Below are 15,121 nucleotides of genomic sequence, written 5' to 3'. Positions count from 1 at the left end.
ATTTCCCAGCTCTGCCCTCTCAGACCTTCTTGTCCTCTTCGCCTTTTAACTCACTTCAGATAAAGATTGAACGGGAGCCAACATTTTCCAGCGGCGTTAACTCGCTCCGTGCCGTTCACCCTGACCACCGTCTCTCTCTGCAGAGCTAGGAGGTTGTAGATCTGTGTACCAGGGGGCTGGAACTGGGTTACCGGGGCAACCCAGCGCATGTGAGGCGTTTCACTGGAAGGCGATTGGATTAAGCAGACGCTGCTGAAGGGGAGCGCTGAGAGGTTTAACCTGATTACTGCCCGGCATACATATACACATACACAAACAGGTGTGTGTGTGTGGTAGTGTCGGGGGGGAGGTTAGGTGGGTGATCTGATTGATTGGGAGTGATGAAAATGTAGGAAAGTGTGATTGATGAGCTTATGCAACAGTGGGAAAAGGCCACAAGCAGCATGGTGGTGTATCCGCTACAGCTGCTACTCTCTCCTTCAATGTGTGTTGTCATACCAAAAAACAAAGGAAACATACAATCAATGCATTGTGTGTTTAAAAATGCACAACATATAAGAAAGATTATGACTTTGTGCTGTTTTTTGCAGAACTTTCAGCTGTAAAGAGCGTCAAACATCAGCATAGAATAAATCATGACAACTAAACAATATTAAAAAGCAGTCAAAGCAACGAACAAAAGTCATTAGAAAGTATTTAGATCTCGTATTAATAACATGAAAATGTCTCTGCCAGTCTAATCTGCCCATAAACAACTAAAATGGAGCAAAACACACAAAGAAAGAAATCTCAAAAGATGGAGAGCTTTGGTTATTTTGTGGTTATTGTAGTCTTAATGTGACCTGAATGTGCTTCGTAAGCAGCGGGCGCTCTGAGAGAAAAAGAGGCTTTTATGTGTTTCATTATTCATCCGAACCTTTGATAGACTCACTATCTCGCCTGGAGATGGGCGACGATGTTGATATCCTGAGCTAATTACCTTAATTACCCCACAACAAGACACACACACACACACCAGCATCCTGGGGCGTGGCGAGGCTAGTTTCCTCTAATGAGTCTCTTAGCGAGGATGGATGAGTCACTACGGATGGGCTGAATTTAGTCAGAAAAGAGGGGACAGAAAGAGGCAGAATTAAATAATTTGTTCACCTGTTAATTCACTTTACGTCGGTGTCTTTTAATGGAGCCTCAATGCAGGTGCTGTGCTCCTGGGGGGTTCTCAAAGTGGCGTCCTGGGTCCTTCAGGGCCCCTGGAGGGCTTTTAGGTGAGCAGCAAAGTGAACTATGGTAACGTAAAGTGTCATAAAATGCTACATGACTTGCTGTCAGGTACAAAATAAGCGCTAATGACTGAGGATTACCTAATTAAATCTCCCTAAAGAATGAGCTGGTCAGTCTTCATGTATCAAAGCGTACTCTGCTTTATGGTCTGTTTGACTCTAAATGGAGCATCATTTACTAAATGAACATCATGCTGTATTGAAGAAGACTTGAAACTAGAGATTGAGACCATAAACTCATGTTTACAATGTTTACTGAGGGAATAAATCAAGAGAGAAGTAGAGTCATTTTCTCATAGACTTCTATACAACCAGAGGAGTCGCCCCCTGATGGACAGTAGAGAGAATGCAAGTTCAAGACACTTCTGCCTGCTTCAGACTTTGAGATACCAACTTTGACCGCTTCACACCCGCCTGCTAACCATCCGAATGCGTGCTGAAGGTCACGGTCCGATGACGCCAACAGAATCGCATCATCTGCAAAGAGTAGAAACGCAATTTTGAGTTTCCTTAAACTGGACACTCTCCTTGCCTTGGATACGCTTTGAGATGCTATCCGATGACAAGGGACCACCCTGGTGGAGGCTCTTGTGGTGTAGCGGGAGTTGAGCTTGCAGGCAAAGCTCTAAATTCACCTATTATCATGAGGTTTTGGTAGTCATCTAAAGAATTAGATGGTGGAAACAAGCGACAGAAATCCCCTCCCTTTTATAGGGTGGCTGGGATCAGTATAAGAGACATGGTGAGGAGCTCAGATATCCAGAGGGAGCGTGGATGGGAGTTGCTGCTCCTTCAGGTCCAAAGGGCCAGCTGAGGTGGTTCGGGCATCAGGAAGCCGACTGGACGCCTCCCTTTAGAGGTTTTCCGGGGACGTCACACTGGTAAGAGACCCCTTGATAGACCCAGAACAAAGGGGATTATATATCCGCTGCACTTATCCTATTCGTAGTAGTTTGTAGCACTTGTTGTATTCGTATTAGTCTGTTGCAATTATTGTTTTCGTAGTAATTTGCCTCTGCACTATACTTTTGCTCTGGTTTATGCTTTAAGATGCTTGTTTAAGAAAGGAGATGCACTTATGACTTCTGGTGACTAGTAGTTCTCTTGAATACCTATGTTGAATACACTTCCTGTAAGTCGCTTTGGATAAAAGCGTCTGCTAAATGACTGTAATGTAATGTAATGTAATATCTTGTCTGGTGTTGGAACTCCTCCCCAGAAAGAGCTGGATAACGATGCTTGGGAGAGGGAGGTCTGGAGTACGATCCGGCCCGGGATAATAGGTGGATAACAGCATCCAAATTTGTCAGGGACACATCTTAATCAGATGTTTTGGATCTTCTGCTCCGTCCAATCAAAACATGCCCAACATCCCTTCAGGCTGCATGTGACAAATAATATCATCTGTGAATTGAAGAAGCTGTTTGTCCAAAACAGCACTCAGTCATCATATCTGTTAACAATGTCCGCCTGTAGCAAAAATATGACTCCCGGCTTCTTCCTCACCGACCCATTCCGTTGTAGGAAATGGATTCACAGCAGAGTGATAACGGTGGAAGGAGAGGAGATTGATGAGAAATGAGGGAGAGACACACAAGCTGCGTATCGCTTTATTGGTGTTGTATAAACAGCGCTGGTAGTTAACGGAGGATAATGGCTCTGCAAAGACTCAGTATGTCATCCATAGAAATAAATGGAGGGAAAGAATGAAGGTGGGGAAATGTGAAGAAGCTCCAACTGAGTTAATACGTTTCTATTTATATTCTGTGTCTTCCTCTGGACGATTCGCATGCTTTTCCTGTAAAATGATAAATCAGTGATAAATCATGCATTGCATTACCTTAAATGAGGCACCAAACAACCACCAATGATAAATAACAATAATAGATATGTTAGAATGAAGTTAATTAAAGAAAACTGTGTACTATTATCATGTCATTTTTCATAGAGTACTTTAACATACTTTTAAGTAGTGCCTAAAGGGGACCAAAACATATTTTTCTTGCATAAATTAAACTTTTTGGTTCTTTCAAAAGGTACCGGTGCTTCTCAAGGCCGTTTTTGTCACTATGATGCCTCCTTTTATGTTTGTCAAAAGTATAAAGTCACTACACTTTTCTTTACCAAATCTGATAATTCAACAGTCAGTCAGTGTTAAAAAGCCTTTGTGCATTATGTCTCACTTCAGTCATCCATTTCTTCTCCTTACGTTGTTATTAACTGAATTAAAAACACAGAAGAAAAGTCCAACAAAGTAGTACCTTGGGCCTGGAAAGGTCAAATTTCCATATCCAAATTCCTGAAATTAGATATTTAAATGTCATATTTTACATATTACATTTTATAATTATTTATAAGTATCTGACCACATATGTGAACATTTCAATCATTCTGTTTATCTTTTACAAAACTTTTGTACATCACAGATATATACTACTTTGCAGTGTATTTCCTCTTCCTCATTGCCAATCTGTTCCTAAAAAAAAAAAAAAAAACAGCTACCCTTAAATTAGTTTATTTTAAAGGGTCCATGTTGTTATTATCCCCCAAAATAGTCTTTAATTGTGATGCACGTCAAACTTTAAGACTTCTGAGCTCACAAGCAGGAGGTTTTTTTTTAAGGAGTACTTGAGGGCAACATGTGCAGGCGTGGACGGTTGGCTCCAATCTTTCCACATGACCTTCACCTATATTACACACACACACACACACACACACACACACACACACACACACACACACACACACACACACACACACACACACACACACACCTCTGTCATCTCCCTGTCAGAGGGAGATTGATGTCATTGGGTGGCGTGCTGGGCACACAGAGTCTGGGTGCGGTGCAGGATAATTATCTCCTCTTCAAAGCCTCATCTGGCCTCCATCTGCCGGCCCTTTAGCATGGTTATCTTAGCCACAGAGCTCCCGGCAAAGGTCTTCACACCTCCTACACTGCTAGATACATATTAAAAGTCTTCTTATAGCATGCAAGTAGCTGCAACCAGGGTTACATTCATTCACCTGGAAGCTGCTCAACAACAGACAGAGGGAAGTTCTGTTGGAAAAGCTCGACTGAGCACCAAACAGCTCGGCTACGGTTCTTGGGAGGGAGTGTCTCATTAACTCGACCACATTTACCAAGCCGGGAGCCTTTAGGCTACCAATTCCCCACTGCCGTGTCAATCACATGAGGTAGATGACAGTTAATGGTGTCGATGTCTCCCTGCAGCGCATGTCATTCTCCGCCCAAGACATGGCCGTCCCAAATAGCTCTTGGTGGGTGTTCGGAGTGGAAATAGCAGCTCGTTCAAGCACTGCTTTTAATGGAGGCACGTTGTTTCCGGTACCACCCAGTTGGTGAGGGGGTTGATGTGTGATTCGGACTCAAATAAAAACCCCACAATCTGCCGCGTGCGCATGCATGTAATGGCTTGGCAATGACTTTGATTGCTGTATGACGTTGAGCTGTGTTGCATGAAAAAGTTGGGATTACTGCTGTGCCAACGCAATGGTCCCATTAAAATAAATCACTTTTTGTTTCATGCAGTTAAACTAAACTATTGACACTTTGGGAAATACTCCATTGGCTTTCTGGTGGACAGTAAATGAGAAGGTTGACTCGCACATCTGTCTGTTAAATATAAGGCTACAGCCAGCAGCTGGTTAGCTTAGCGTAGCATAAATACTGGAGACGGAACAGTGGGGGATGGATTAAACAAATGAGATATACATTGTTAATTAGTTAAGAGTTGGTGGTTGGCAGATTTTGTTACAATTGGAAAGAGTCAGGCTAGCTGTTTCCTACTGTTTCCAGTCTTTGTGCTAAGCTAAGCTAACTGTCTGCCAGGCTATAGCTGTATATTTAATTGTCAGAAATGAGAGCGATAACTGTTTTGTCAAATTCTGCAACAAAAAGGGCACATTTTTATTTTCTATTACTATTCTTTTAAATTCAGTCTGAGCATTTTTGTTTTGTCGCATTAAAGCGCTTTTCATCAGCTCTGTTTCAGTTTTGAAGTCATAATTGAAAACATTCTGTACATTTCCAAGTACCTGAAAATTATAACAAAACTTTTACAATATTTAAACTATGATTTATTTTTCTGGAGTTGTATTAAAGGACTTGAGTGGCACAGTTGTTGTTGTTATGGGAGTACAACATCTGGAGTATGACGGAAATTTCAGATTTCCTCAATCCTCTTTAATACTACCTTTGCTTTGTTTGTGTTTGCTCAGTTTCTGACGGACACTTGAAGGCAGCCTTTGTTCTTGTGTTTTGTTTCTCCTGTGTTAAACCCTTAAACCCTGAAGTGCTGATGACACATCTCCTGGTGTGAAAAGTGTCTTCTTACCTCACTCAGGCTCCAGAGAGTCAGAGCCTCTCTCTGCCCTCAGAATGACTCAGAGGCTAATTACTAGAAAGATATTTTGTTTGTTCGGAAAAGCACCTGAGGAAAGAGGACTGTTACGGTTTGGTGGTGTTGTTGTTGTTGAGCAGGTTGGGCAGGTTTATTAGCCCGCCGCGCTTCCTGCACTTCAAGGACCCGTGACACGCTGTGAATTTGAACTTGAATAGAGATTAAGGATGAGGATTAGTCCAGATTTTTTATGTCATGCTGTTTTCATTAATGCCACTGTGTCAGATCCACATCTGACGCCTCCGGCAGGAAGGAAGTGTGGAAGTGGAGGCACAGGACACTGTGTTTTCACTGCAGTTGCACAATCATGTGTGTTTTTACCCTGACTCTTTCTTACCCACAATGCAATTTGTTTCATAGGCATGACAGAGATTTCATATTCCATCAAAGCAGAAAGAAAACATTCACTTTAGAGCGTAAACAATCAGAGATCGACTAGTTGACTTCACATATTGCTGATGGCGGCTGTGATTGGCAGCAATTTGGACAAATTTGAATGTTTAAAGGACTATAAAAGTAATTTTACAAGTTTAAGCAAAACTACTACAAACCATGATTAATGTTAACCATTTTGTGAAACGTGCTTTTTGAGTTTAAGGCTTCAAATTTTAAGTTATTTTTAAAACACAACTGGAACCAACGACTGGTTTGAAAGTAGGAAAATACATGTTGACCAAACAACCGCACTGCAAAGTCCATTTAGTAGCTGATCTTGTGCTTTAAACGTTTTCACACAGTTGTCCTCAGCAGATACAAATTGCCGAGATTGGATCGCAGATGTTACATTTTGTATTTTTCTTGTCACTTTAAAGACTTCTTGTCCACGTTGGGTCGCGACCTACCAATGTCAGAATTGAATGAAAGCATAACCATCTCTCTTTAGCTTCATTGGATGTCGTTCTCCTTTCTACAGGTGCATTTTCTCAAAAAGATAAACTTGTCCTTGTGCCGCTTTGATCTACACATTTTGCTTCTTTAATCACACACTGCCACATTTAAAAGGACATTTTTGGCAACTCTGAATAGTACTTAACTCTTAAATCCACTTAAAGGCAATATATGGGTTTTTTTCAGAAGTGACGTCTCCTCCATCTCTTTCACTTTCCTTCCTTTCTCTCTGTTTTTCCACCACGTGTGATTTATTATTGTGTGTGTTCCATGAACACTAAAGGATTGGTAACTGTGTGTTATGTGTGAAATATGTGTGATGTGATGCCAGTGTTGTGGTGGAATGCAGCTCCTCCACCCTTTCAGCATATTTGGTCCTTTTCTTGTACTGGTGAATAATGCACTGATGTCACGTTCATGGTGACAGGGAGGTGTGTGTGTATATATGTGTGTGTGTGTGTGTGTGTGTGTGTGTGTGGAATGAGTAACAGGAAGGAAGGCTTGCTGGAATATGATTACATCTCCCAGTAAACAGGGCCGCAGTAGGAAATGGATCCACAGACCTTGTCCTCAGGGCATCAGCCTCTACATACTGAAGACACCAGTCAGAGATTTAATGAGTAGTGTAATGTTAATGATGCACACGCACACACACACACACACACAATGGTAGATCACATACCTGAACACACACAAACCTCACCGACATTTAAGCAAGAATTTAGGCCTGTTGCAAAATGAATGGAAGATTCTTCTTGTATTCTTTGTTAAAGACGAAGTGAAACCTGCAGTTAAATAAACTTCTTGGAAACCTGTCACTCCCTGGAAAACTGTAAATCATTCATGATGACCTCATCCTGCTCTAGTAGGTGTGAACTTAGAGCCTTTTTTTCCCGGTACAAGAACTTCGGAACCTGTAACCTGGGACTTCCCATAACCTCACCTCTTATGAACCTTATTAGGCTTTTGTAAAAGCTTTTTCATTGACTCAAGTATCTATTATTTTCATTATTGATTAATCTGAAGAATATTTTCCTAATTAATTGATGAATCGTAAATTGTCATAAAAGATTAACAATTGAACATCAGATTCAAAGTGGCTTAGTCTTTAAATGTCTTGTTTTGACTGTCAAACAGTCCAACACCCCAAGATTTTCAATTAACTATGAACAAGGACTAAGAAAACCAGTAATATTAGCAATTAAGGAGCTGGAACCAGTTGTATTTTTAGCATTTTTGCTTTGGTTGAACTTCACTGCTTCCACTGTATTTTACAAACCACGTTGTTGTGGCAACAGTGAGACGGAAATATATCATTTTTTATTAAGCATTTGTACGAAAAATGTAAGCTTGTAGTTGTTATTTATTTTCTCTCCTTCCTATGTGAATGTGAGAATCAAGATAATTCAGCAACAGATAATTAGTTCCCATACGCCCAAAACAATGTCCTCTTCCAACCCAAAGACTAACGGACATCTTGGTTTGTCCAACAACAGTTCCCCTTGGTTCTTGGTTTTTTTAATGTTTGTTGTCCTGGTTGATTTAGTAGTAAAGCCATGTTTCAACTGGGTTTGTTCTGATGTGACAACAAACCAGCTTGACGAGATCCCTATCGATAGCAGTGCCGCCAATCCTCGAAAGTACCTGCAACTTGGATTTTGTATAGCTATTTGAGAAGGGTCAAAATGTATTCCCAGTAACAAGCCCTAGAGTCCCAAAGTGGGCAGAGCTTCTAGACTTCTGGCAGTCCTTCTATCAAACCAAAAAGACATCTTCTACTATTTGTCATCCACCCCCAAAGTCCTGTTTCAACAGGAGTCACATCTTATTAAGAATTCTGCCTCATGTTGTGGTTTTTAATAGTAAAGATAGAATTACCATAAACTTTGAATATTCTTTTTAAACAGACTTGTGGCTCTATGCAAAGTTTGTAGTTGCAGGGCCTCAATAATGGATTTTTTATTAATGGATGTATGGATTTCTCTCGTTGAGTGGAGCAACAGTTTTGATACCTTTTTCAGAGATAAGAGAAGCAGAGAGCAACACACATAGTAAATGACATTATAAAGCTATAAAATAAAAAAGATTTTACTTTCATATCTGGTTTAGAGGATGCAGAGAGCCGTGGTTCCTCAAAGCTTTGGTCAAATTTAGTTTGAGTCCATGAAGTTGTGTCTTAAATATTCAGCGTGTTTCATTGATTTAAACTGGCTTCACCCATTTTGAACCAAGTTTAATTTTAGAATAGAAAATAAATTGCTAAGATTTAGAAAGACCAGAGGCCACTCTGTGCTGTCTAAAAATCCACTTATGAAGAAGAAATATGAACTTTTTGGATAAAATATGCAAGATATTTTAAGCAAGAAAATTTAGTACCAACCCACACAAATGTATTTCGCTCTCTCCGTCTCACACACACACACACACACACACACACACACACACACACACACACACACACACACACACACACACACACACACACACACACACACACACACACACACACTTACAGAGTAATTCTGACATTAAGTCTTTTCATGGCCTTTCTGTATTTAGTTGCCATGGTGAGGCGAGCCGAGCTGCTGTTTTATTTCGGCGGCCCCCTCCTCCTCAGAAAGTTTAGTTCATCAATACATAATTTCTAGACTGGAGATCTTGTGCAATGATGAAAGCTTTGCTGTGTTTGAATGTGTTTTCTTCTAATGTCTTTAAATGGGATTTTCTTTTTGCAGAGATGGTTTGAATTAATCCAGATTTCATGTTTACCACTTTGCTTCATATCCAAACTATCAGTGTTAAATCTGACAAGTTATTTGCTCTTTTTATTGGAAATAAGATTGTTTATGCTAGAATATGCAAAATCATACAAGTGACATATCATGGTGTCACGGTCAAAGTTCATTGAAAAATAAATGGTACAATATCATTTAACACTAAACAGTAGGTCATTGTGCACAATAAGGGACGCAACTATTGATTATTTTCATTATCCATTAATTCTCAGATTATTTTCTTCATTAATTGAGTAATTATTTAGTGTAGGAAATGTCAAAAATTGGTGAAAAACAGCCAACACAACTTCCCAGAGCCCAAAGTGACGTCTTCAAATAGCTTAATTGTTTTCCAACCAATAGTATTTTTAATATGCAATTAAAAAATGACAAAAGCGGCCAAAAAAATCACATTTAAGAAGCTGAAACCAACAAATATTTGACATTTTAGCGTAAAAAATTAAAATCAATTCAATGATTTATTGGTCACATTAGCTTGTGGCGTTAGCTGTCAGCATGTTCACTGTTGTAAGAAAAGTTTAAGAAAAAGTGAAGACACGTGTCCAAATCTACTTTTAGAGAAATAAAACGCTACTTTATTGTTTTCCAGCTAGTTCTGCTTTTTCTAAATGCTAAGAATATTCATAGATTAAGTGTGTCACATACAGTTTGTTACACAAATGTCAAGACATAGACTGTAATAAGAGCAACTAATTGGTTCAGAAGGTCGTACAACAGTTGTTAAATGTGCTTTAGTGATCCGTACATAGAGATTCAAAACACACACTTAAAAGACAAAGAACAGGTTGTCTCATAAAACACACAAACCTGACAAAACATGATGCGTGACGTCATTTCTGTGTCTTCAGATCAAGTGTTGATGAATAACAGAGTATCTTATCAGGCCAAACCACATTTGCAACCTCCCAACACAACGTCGTCTTACAGTAAACAGTCTTACAGTCATACACACACACACACACACACACAACACACACACACACACACACACACACACACACACACACACACACACACACACACACACACACACACACACAGGAGGTCGTGACAAACATCTCAGCGCCCGTCACCCTCTGATAAACGACACGCACCCTATCGACCAATGTCAAGTGGGATACACCTGATCGACTGCGTGATGTATGAATGTGTGTGTGTGAGACAGGGAGGGCCGAGCATGGTGCATTGTGGGTAATAGTCGTTGACTCCCACGCTGGTGGGACTGTCGTCGTCGTAGATCTTCGGTTCTTCGTCGCTGTTCACGTCAAACCCCCCCGCTTCTTCTTCTGCTCGGCTTTGGTCCTCCAGCTGTTGATATTTACTGCCGCCTTGTAAACAATGCTGCACACACACACACACACACACACACACACACACACACACACACACACACACACACACACACACACACACACACACACACACACACACACACACACAGGTCTCTCTATAGGAGCTACTGAACCCCCCTCCCCCTTTGTGGTAAACATGGTGGCTGTTTACTGGGAGGTCTGGGAGAGGTTAGCTCAGGGCGGTCCTTAATGTGATTTATTAACCTTTTGGTTCAGGTTCATGATTGGAGTGTTTGGTTTGAACTCTTTATTTATTTACCATTCAAGCCTTTTAAGGAATGAAAATGACTGAGACCATATCTTACTATATATATACACATACATACATACATACAGAGCTCTTATTTAAATATTTAAATCAAAATGTTGAGATACATTTTGCTACAATAAAAGAATAAGAAAAAAGTATTCACAATATTCACATTTTTTTTTGCTTAAAGAATGACTTAATTATTTACTTTTTGTCATACTTATTGAGGCATTAATTCTACTGCTATTTCATGTTTGTATTCTGAAGAGCTGTAGTACTTCTTCAGGTTTCTTCCATTTTTTGTAGTAAATCATTTTCAAGTCAAGTCAAGCTTCTAAGGAAAGAGGTGTAACTGTAAAGGTTTTTGAGGACAAATTTGTCATTTTGGTGTTTATGTATAAATTGACCTGACTTGACCTGAAACAAGATGGGAAGTTCTTAACTGGAAGGGCAATAAGTTACCCTTAAGTCAGTATTTTTATGGCATTTTATGAGTCAAAAGTAACTCCTATGTCACCATGGTGCTCCAAGTCAAGTCAATTTTATTCATACAGCCTAAAATTACAAATGTCTTCAGAGGCTTTGCAATCATGGGATGAAAGTTGCAATATGTTGTGCGCAAATGTAAAAATTACAATATGGAGAAGATATATTTGATATATTAGGCCGGTTTAAAGTTAAAATGTTAAGCTTTGAAAAAGAGCTGAGGCATTTCCATCACGGCTGTGGGAATTGTCTCTAACTGGTTTCTAACCTCATGAGAAAAAACACTTATGAGTCATGTTTACAAATGGTGGTTTGCATTTTATGCGGCGACACAAACCCAAACAAACCACACGCAAAAATGCAACAAATGAAACCAAACCATTGTGGTCGAAAACAGACACAACACAGACAGTCAAACTGCCAGCATGGCTTACATCTGCTATGATGCATGCAGGCAATTATCTTATGTGTTATTGTCAATGTGAGGAGTTTCACCTGGAACAATTTGTGGTCTAACTCACACCTTGACATTAGTTTGTATCTGAATACTTTAAATAAAAGTTGAAGAGCATATTCTCAGTATTGGACTTCAAAAACTCTTGATTTAATAAATTCTTCTCTCATAAAAAGACGTCCTTGCTTCTAAAGAGAAGGTAGTTTTGGGCCAGAATGTGAATGAGGTTTTGAATAGAACTCTTTTATATAAAGCGTTAAAAGAGGTTAGAAGCGATCAGGGTAATAAAGCAGGACAGTTGCTGATAGGAAATGTCATAACACAACGTTTTTCTAGCCGTGAAGGACACTGGAACTCTGGCTGAAGTCTGATTGGTCATAAAAGCTGCACACTTAAAACAGGAAATGACACAGAGTTGGGATGGGGGGGGGGGGGGGGGGGAACAGGAAGTGTGAGGCAGAGAGCGGTGATGTTGTTCTAGTGTGTTTTTCCTTTCCCGTCCGTTCCCGTTCCCTCGCTTACTGTGGCACGGCGCAAGGCCGAGAGAGGAAAAGGGAGAGAGGAAAAGGGAGAGAGGAAAAGGGAGTGGGAAAGTCAGAGAGAGGAGGGCATTCTGGGGAATCCTCCTCCTCCCCCGTCAGCTCCATCCCCATGCATTCAACTGTCCTGAACTGCTCTCAAACATGCTGACTCAAACCTCTGTGCTTTATTGTCTCCAAGGAGTATTTGACCGTGGTAACGTGCAGGAGGTTTTGAATTCAGATACTTTTGTGTGTTTTTGAGGCGGTTGACAGATGTTTGGATGTTTTATGGTGGAAAAACGCAGGATTTCAAAATAGTATGCGACACTTCAAGTCTCTGCCATTGGACTTCTTTTGTCAGGTGGACAGAGACATGTCTCCGATGGGATAATGTTCCTACATGTCTGTTGGAAGTGTGAGTAGGAAACTGTTTGAAATAACAACTTTTCTTCCCCAGTGACCAAATGCATCTTAAATTGTTAAATATCGGGGAAGATTTCATTCATTACAAAAGATAAAAGACTTGTCAATATTTACTCCACAGAGAGGTGGAGACAGAGTCTGTAACCATAACTGTACATTAGCGTGATTTATGAGGTGCAGGATTATTTACACAATATTATCCTGAGTGTATTATTAACATCATATCAATAAAGATACTTCGTTTTTTGTCAATATCGATAAATTGCGTCCCCCGTAATCATAACAAACCCTCCTTAATATAGATTGTTTTGGGGAAAAAATAAATAAAATAAAAAAAGATATATTGTGTTTATATTGTGTTTATTAAAAGCACAGTATAAGTCAGACTATACTCGGGTATTAGCATGTTAACATGCATTTGAAACTACAAGTGGATGCTAATTACTTTATTTGTATTACATTATAGCTTATCTTTTTAGCATGATGATTTTTTGCACGTTTGCATCTTGCATGTGGTTTGTAAGTTAGCATGGTAGTGTGATATATTATCATTTATCTCAAAATACAGCTGAGGTTTCTGTTTATTTGTTAATAAGTCTTAAACATATCCTCTTTTTAAAAAGTCAGGATTTATCCTCTGGAGATCACAACCGACTAAAAACATCATTATTAGCTTCACAACCTGTCTGTCGGTCTATAAGAATCAGACATGCACGCACTTAAACGAGTGCACGTTGTTCCTGTGCGGTGGTATCTCATTGGCATTCAGCAGCAGGACTCGGAGCGCCGTGACGCACTGAAGCGCAGCAGGCGGCATTAATCAACGATGTCGAGCTATCAGCACCCGGCCTAATTCAATCACCCCTCCAACACAACGCCGCCATTAGGACAACAGAGGAGTGTGTGTTCACACCGCTGTCACGTCTGCAGGGTTTTGTGTGTGTGTGTTTGTGAGATTTCCTCTGTGCCGCCCGCCGCCACGGCCGACCCCGAATCAAACCCCTTTAGAGAACCAGAGTGTGAAGAAGAGGCAGATAAAGAGCCTTATGGAGAGGAGTGCTGTGTAAAATTGGGGTAGCCACTTTCTTGCAGTGCACAACAGAGGCTGAAGTGCAGACGTGGGGGCCAGAAAGATGACAGCGAAGTCGGTATTGTCTTGTGTTTTCTATGGCGGGAGTTGAAGTGGAAACAAAGAAGTGGCGTCGAGCTGTAAAGACTCTCACAGTGTGTTTCCCCGTCAGGCGGCGGAGATGTTCATTTATTCATGTTGTGATAACTGGAGACAGTTCTTGAGTAATTCTGAGCAATGGTGACAATGAGGATTTTAAAAAGCTTCTGTTTCCTTTTGAAGTCTTATAATAAATAAATAACCAGTTGCAACTCTACAAAAGTAACTGTATCGACCCACACCAGCCTGTTTCACATCACGCCTGCTCTCTACAGTTGTAGCTTTGATTTTTTTTTTTTTTTTTTTTTTTTCAACCTGTGAGCAACCTGTGTCTCGTCTCTCCGACATCCAAGATCGAAGACCCGATCGCTGCATCGACTATATCTCGGTTGCCAGTTAAAGTGAAAAAGGCTGCCACCAGCTCGAGCTCTTATCTGGCCTGAAGATTAAAGGAGGCGATGTATCAGAGACTCGACCAGACTTACAGTATCTGTCTGTTCTCATTCAAGTGTGTGATCTCATAGAGGGCCTATTGATCCGGTGTTTGGGAGAAGCATTCTGTATGACTGGAGCTATAGATGCTGTCTGGAGGATAATCTTCCTGCATCTCTCCTACTCCCTCACAGTTTCTCACCTTACTTACTCTTTCCCTCTCATGTGTGACTCAAGCAGAATACAAAACCACCCCAAAAAATTTCAGAGATTACAAATTGATCCTTTTGAAGTTTTTTCGTGTGAAAGGTAAGGAAGACCTAAGAAATCCAGAACTGGACACACAAAACAGCCGCATGTCTTTATGACCTGTGTCATTTAACGCCTATAACGCTAATGCATAATGAAAAAAAAAACCAACCTAAAATGTAGTAAACAAGAATAAAGACGAAGACAATGTTAATATATATCAAAGAAACCGCCGGCAGAAGAACAGCTGATCAGTCACGTGAGTTAAATGTTTGCTACGTCAGACCTTATTCGGCGACTTTTCGTCCATCAACTCTTTTTCCACAAAGACAAAAAACATCTCTAGCGAGCGTTAAAACTTTTTTGTGCAATCAAGAAAAGTTTTATCCCGTTTGTATG

The 15,121-nt window shown here is 40.3% G+C and overlaps 1 protein-coding gene across 3 annotated transcripts in view; it reads left to right on the top strand.

The window, feature by feature from the left end:
• Positions 1-15,121, top strand: part of usp6nl (USP6 N-terminal like) — a 100,346-nt gene that overhangs the window by 12,082 nt on the left and 73,143 nt on the right. The window contains exon 1 of one of the 3 annotated variants that reach the window (XM_054624415.1): positions 12,691-12,865. The exons of the other annotated variants lie outside the window; for them this stretch is intronic. Within the exon in view, the coding sequence (XP_054480390.1) occupies positions 12,841-12,865 (25 nt within the window). The 5' untranslated portion in view covers positions 12,691-12,840. Of the gene's footprint in view, positions 1-12,690; positions 12,866-15,121 lie in introns of those variants that run through there. 3 annotated transcript variants of the gene reach the window in all.

This window comes from Anoplopoma fimbria, chromosome 23 (assembly GCF_027596085.1).
Source record: "Anoplopoma fimbria isolate UVic2021 breed Golden Eagle Sablefish chromosome 23, Afim_UVic_2022, whole genome shotgun sequence".
Classification (NCBI taxonomy): domain Eukaryota; kingdom Metazoa; phylum Chordata; class Actinopteri; order Perciformes; family Anoplopomatidae; genus Anoplopoma; species Anoplopoma fimbria.
Note: the sequence above shows the minus strand (reverse complement) of the source record. Positions and strands in the feature narration are given on the sequence as shown.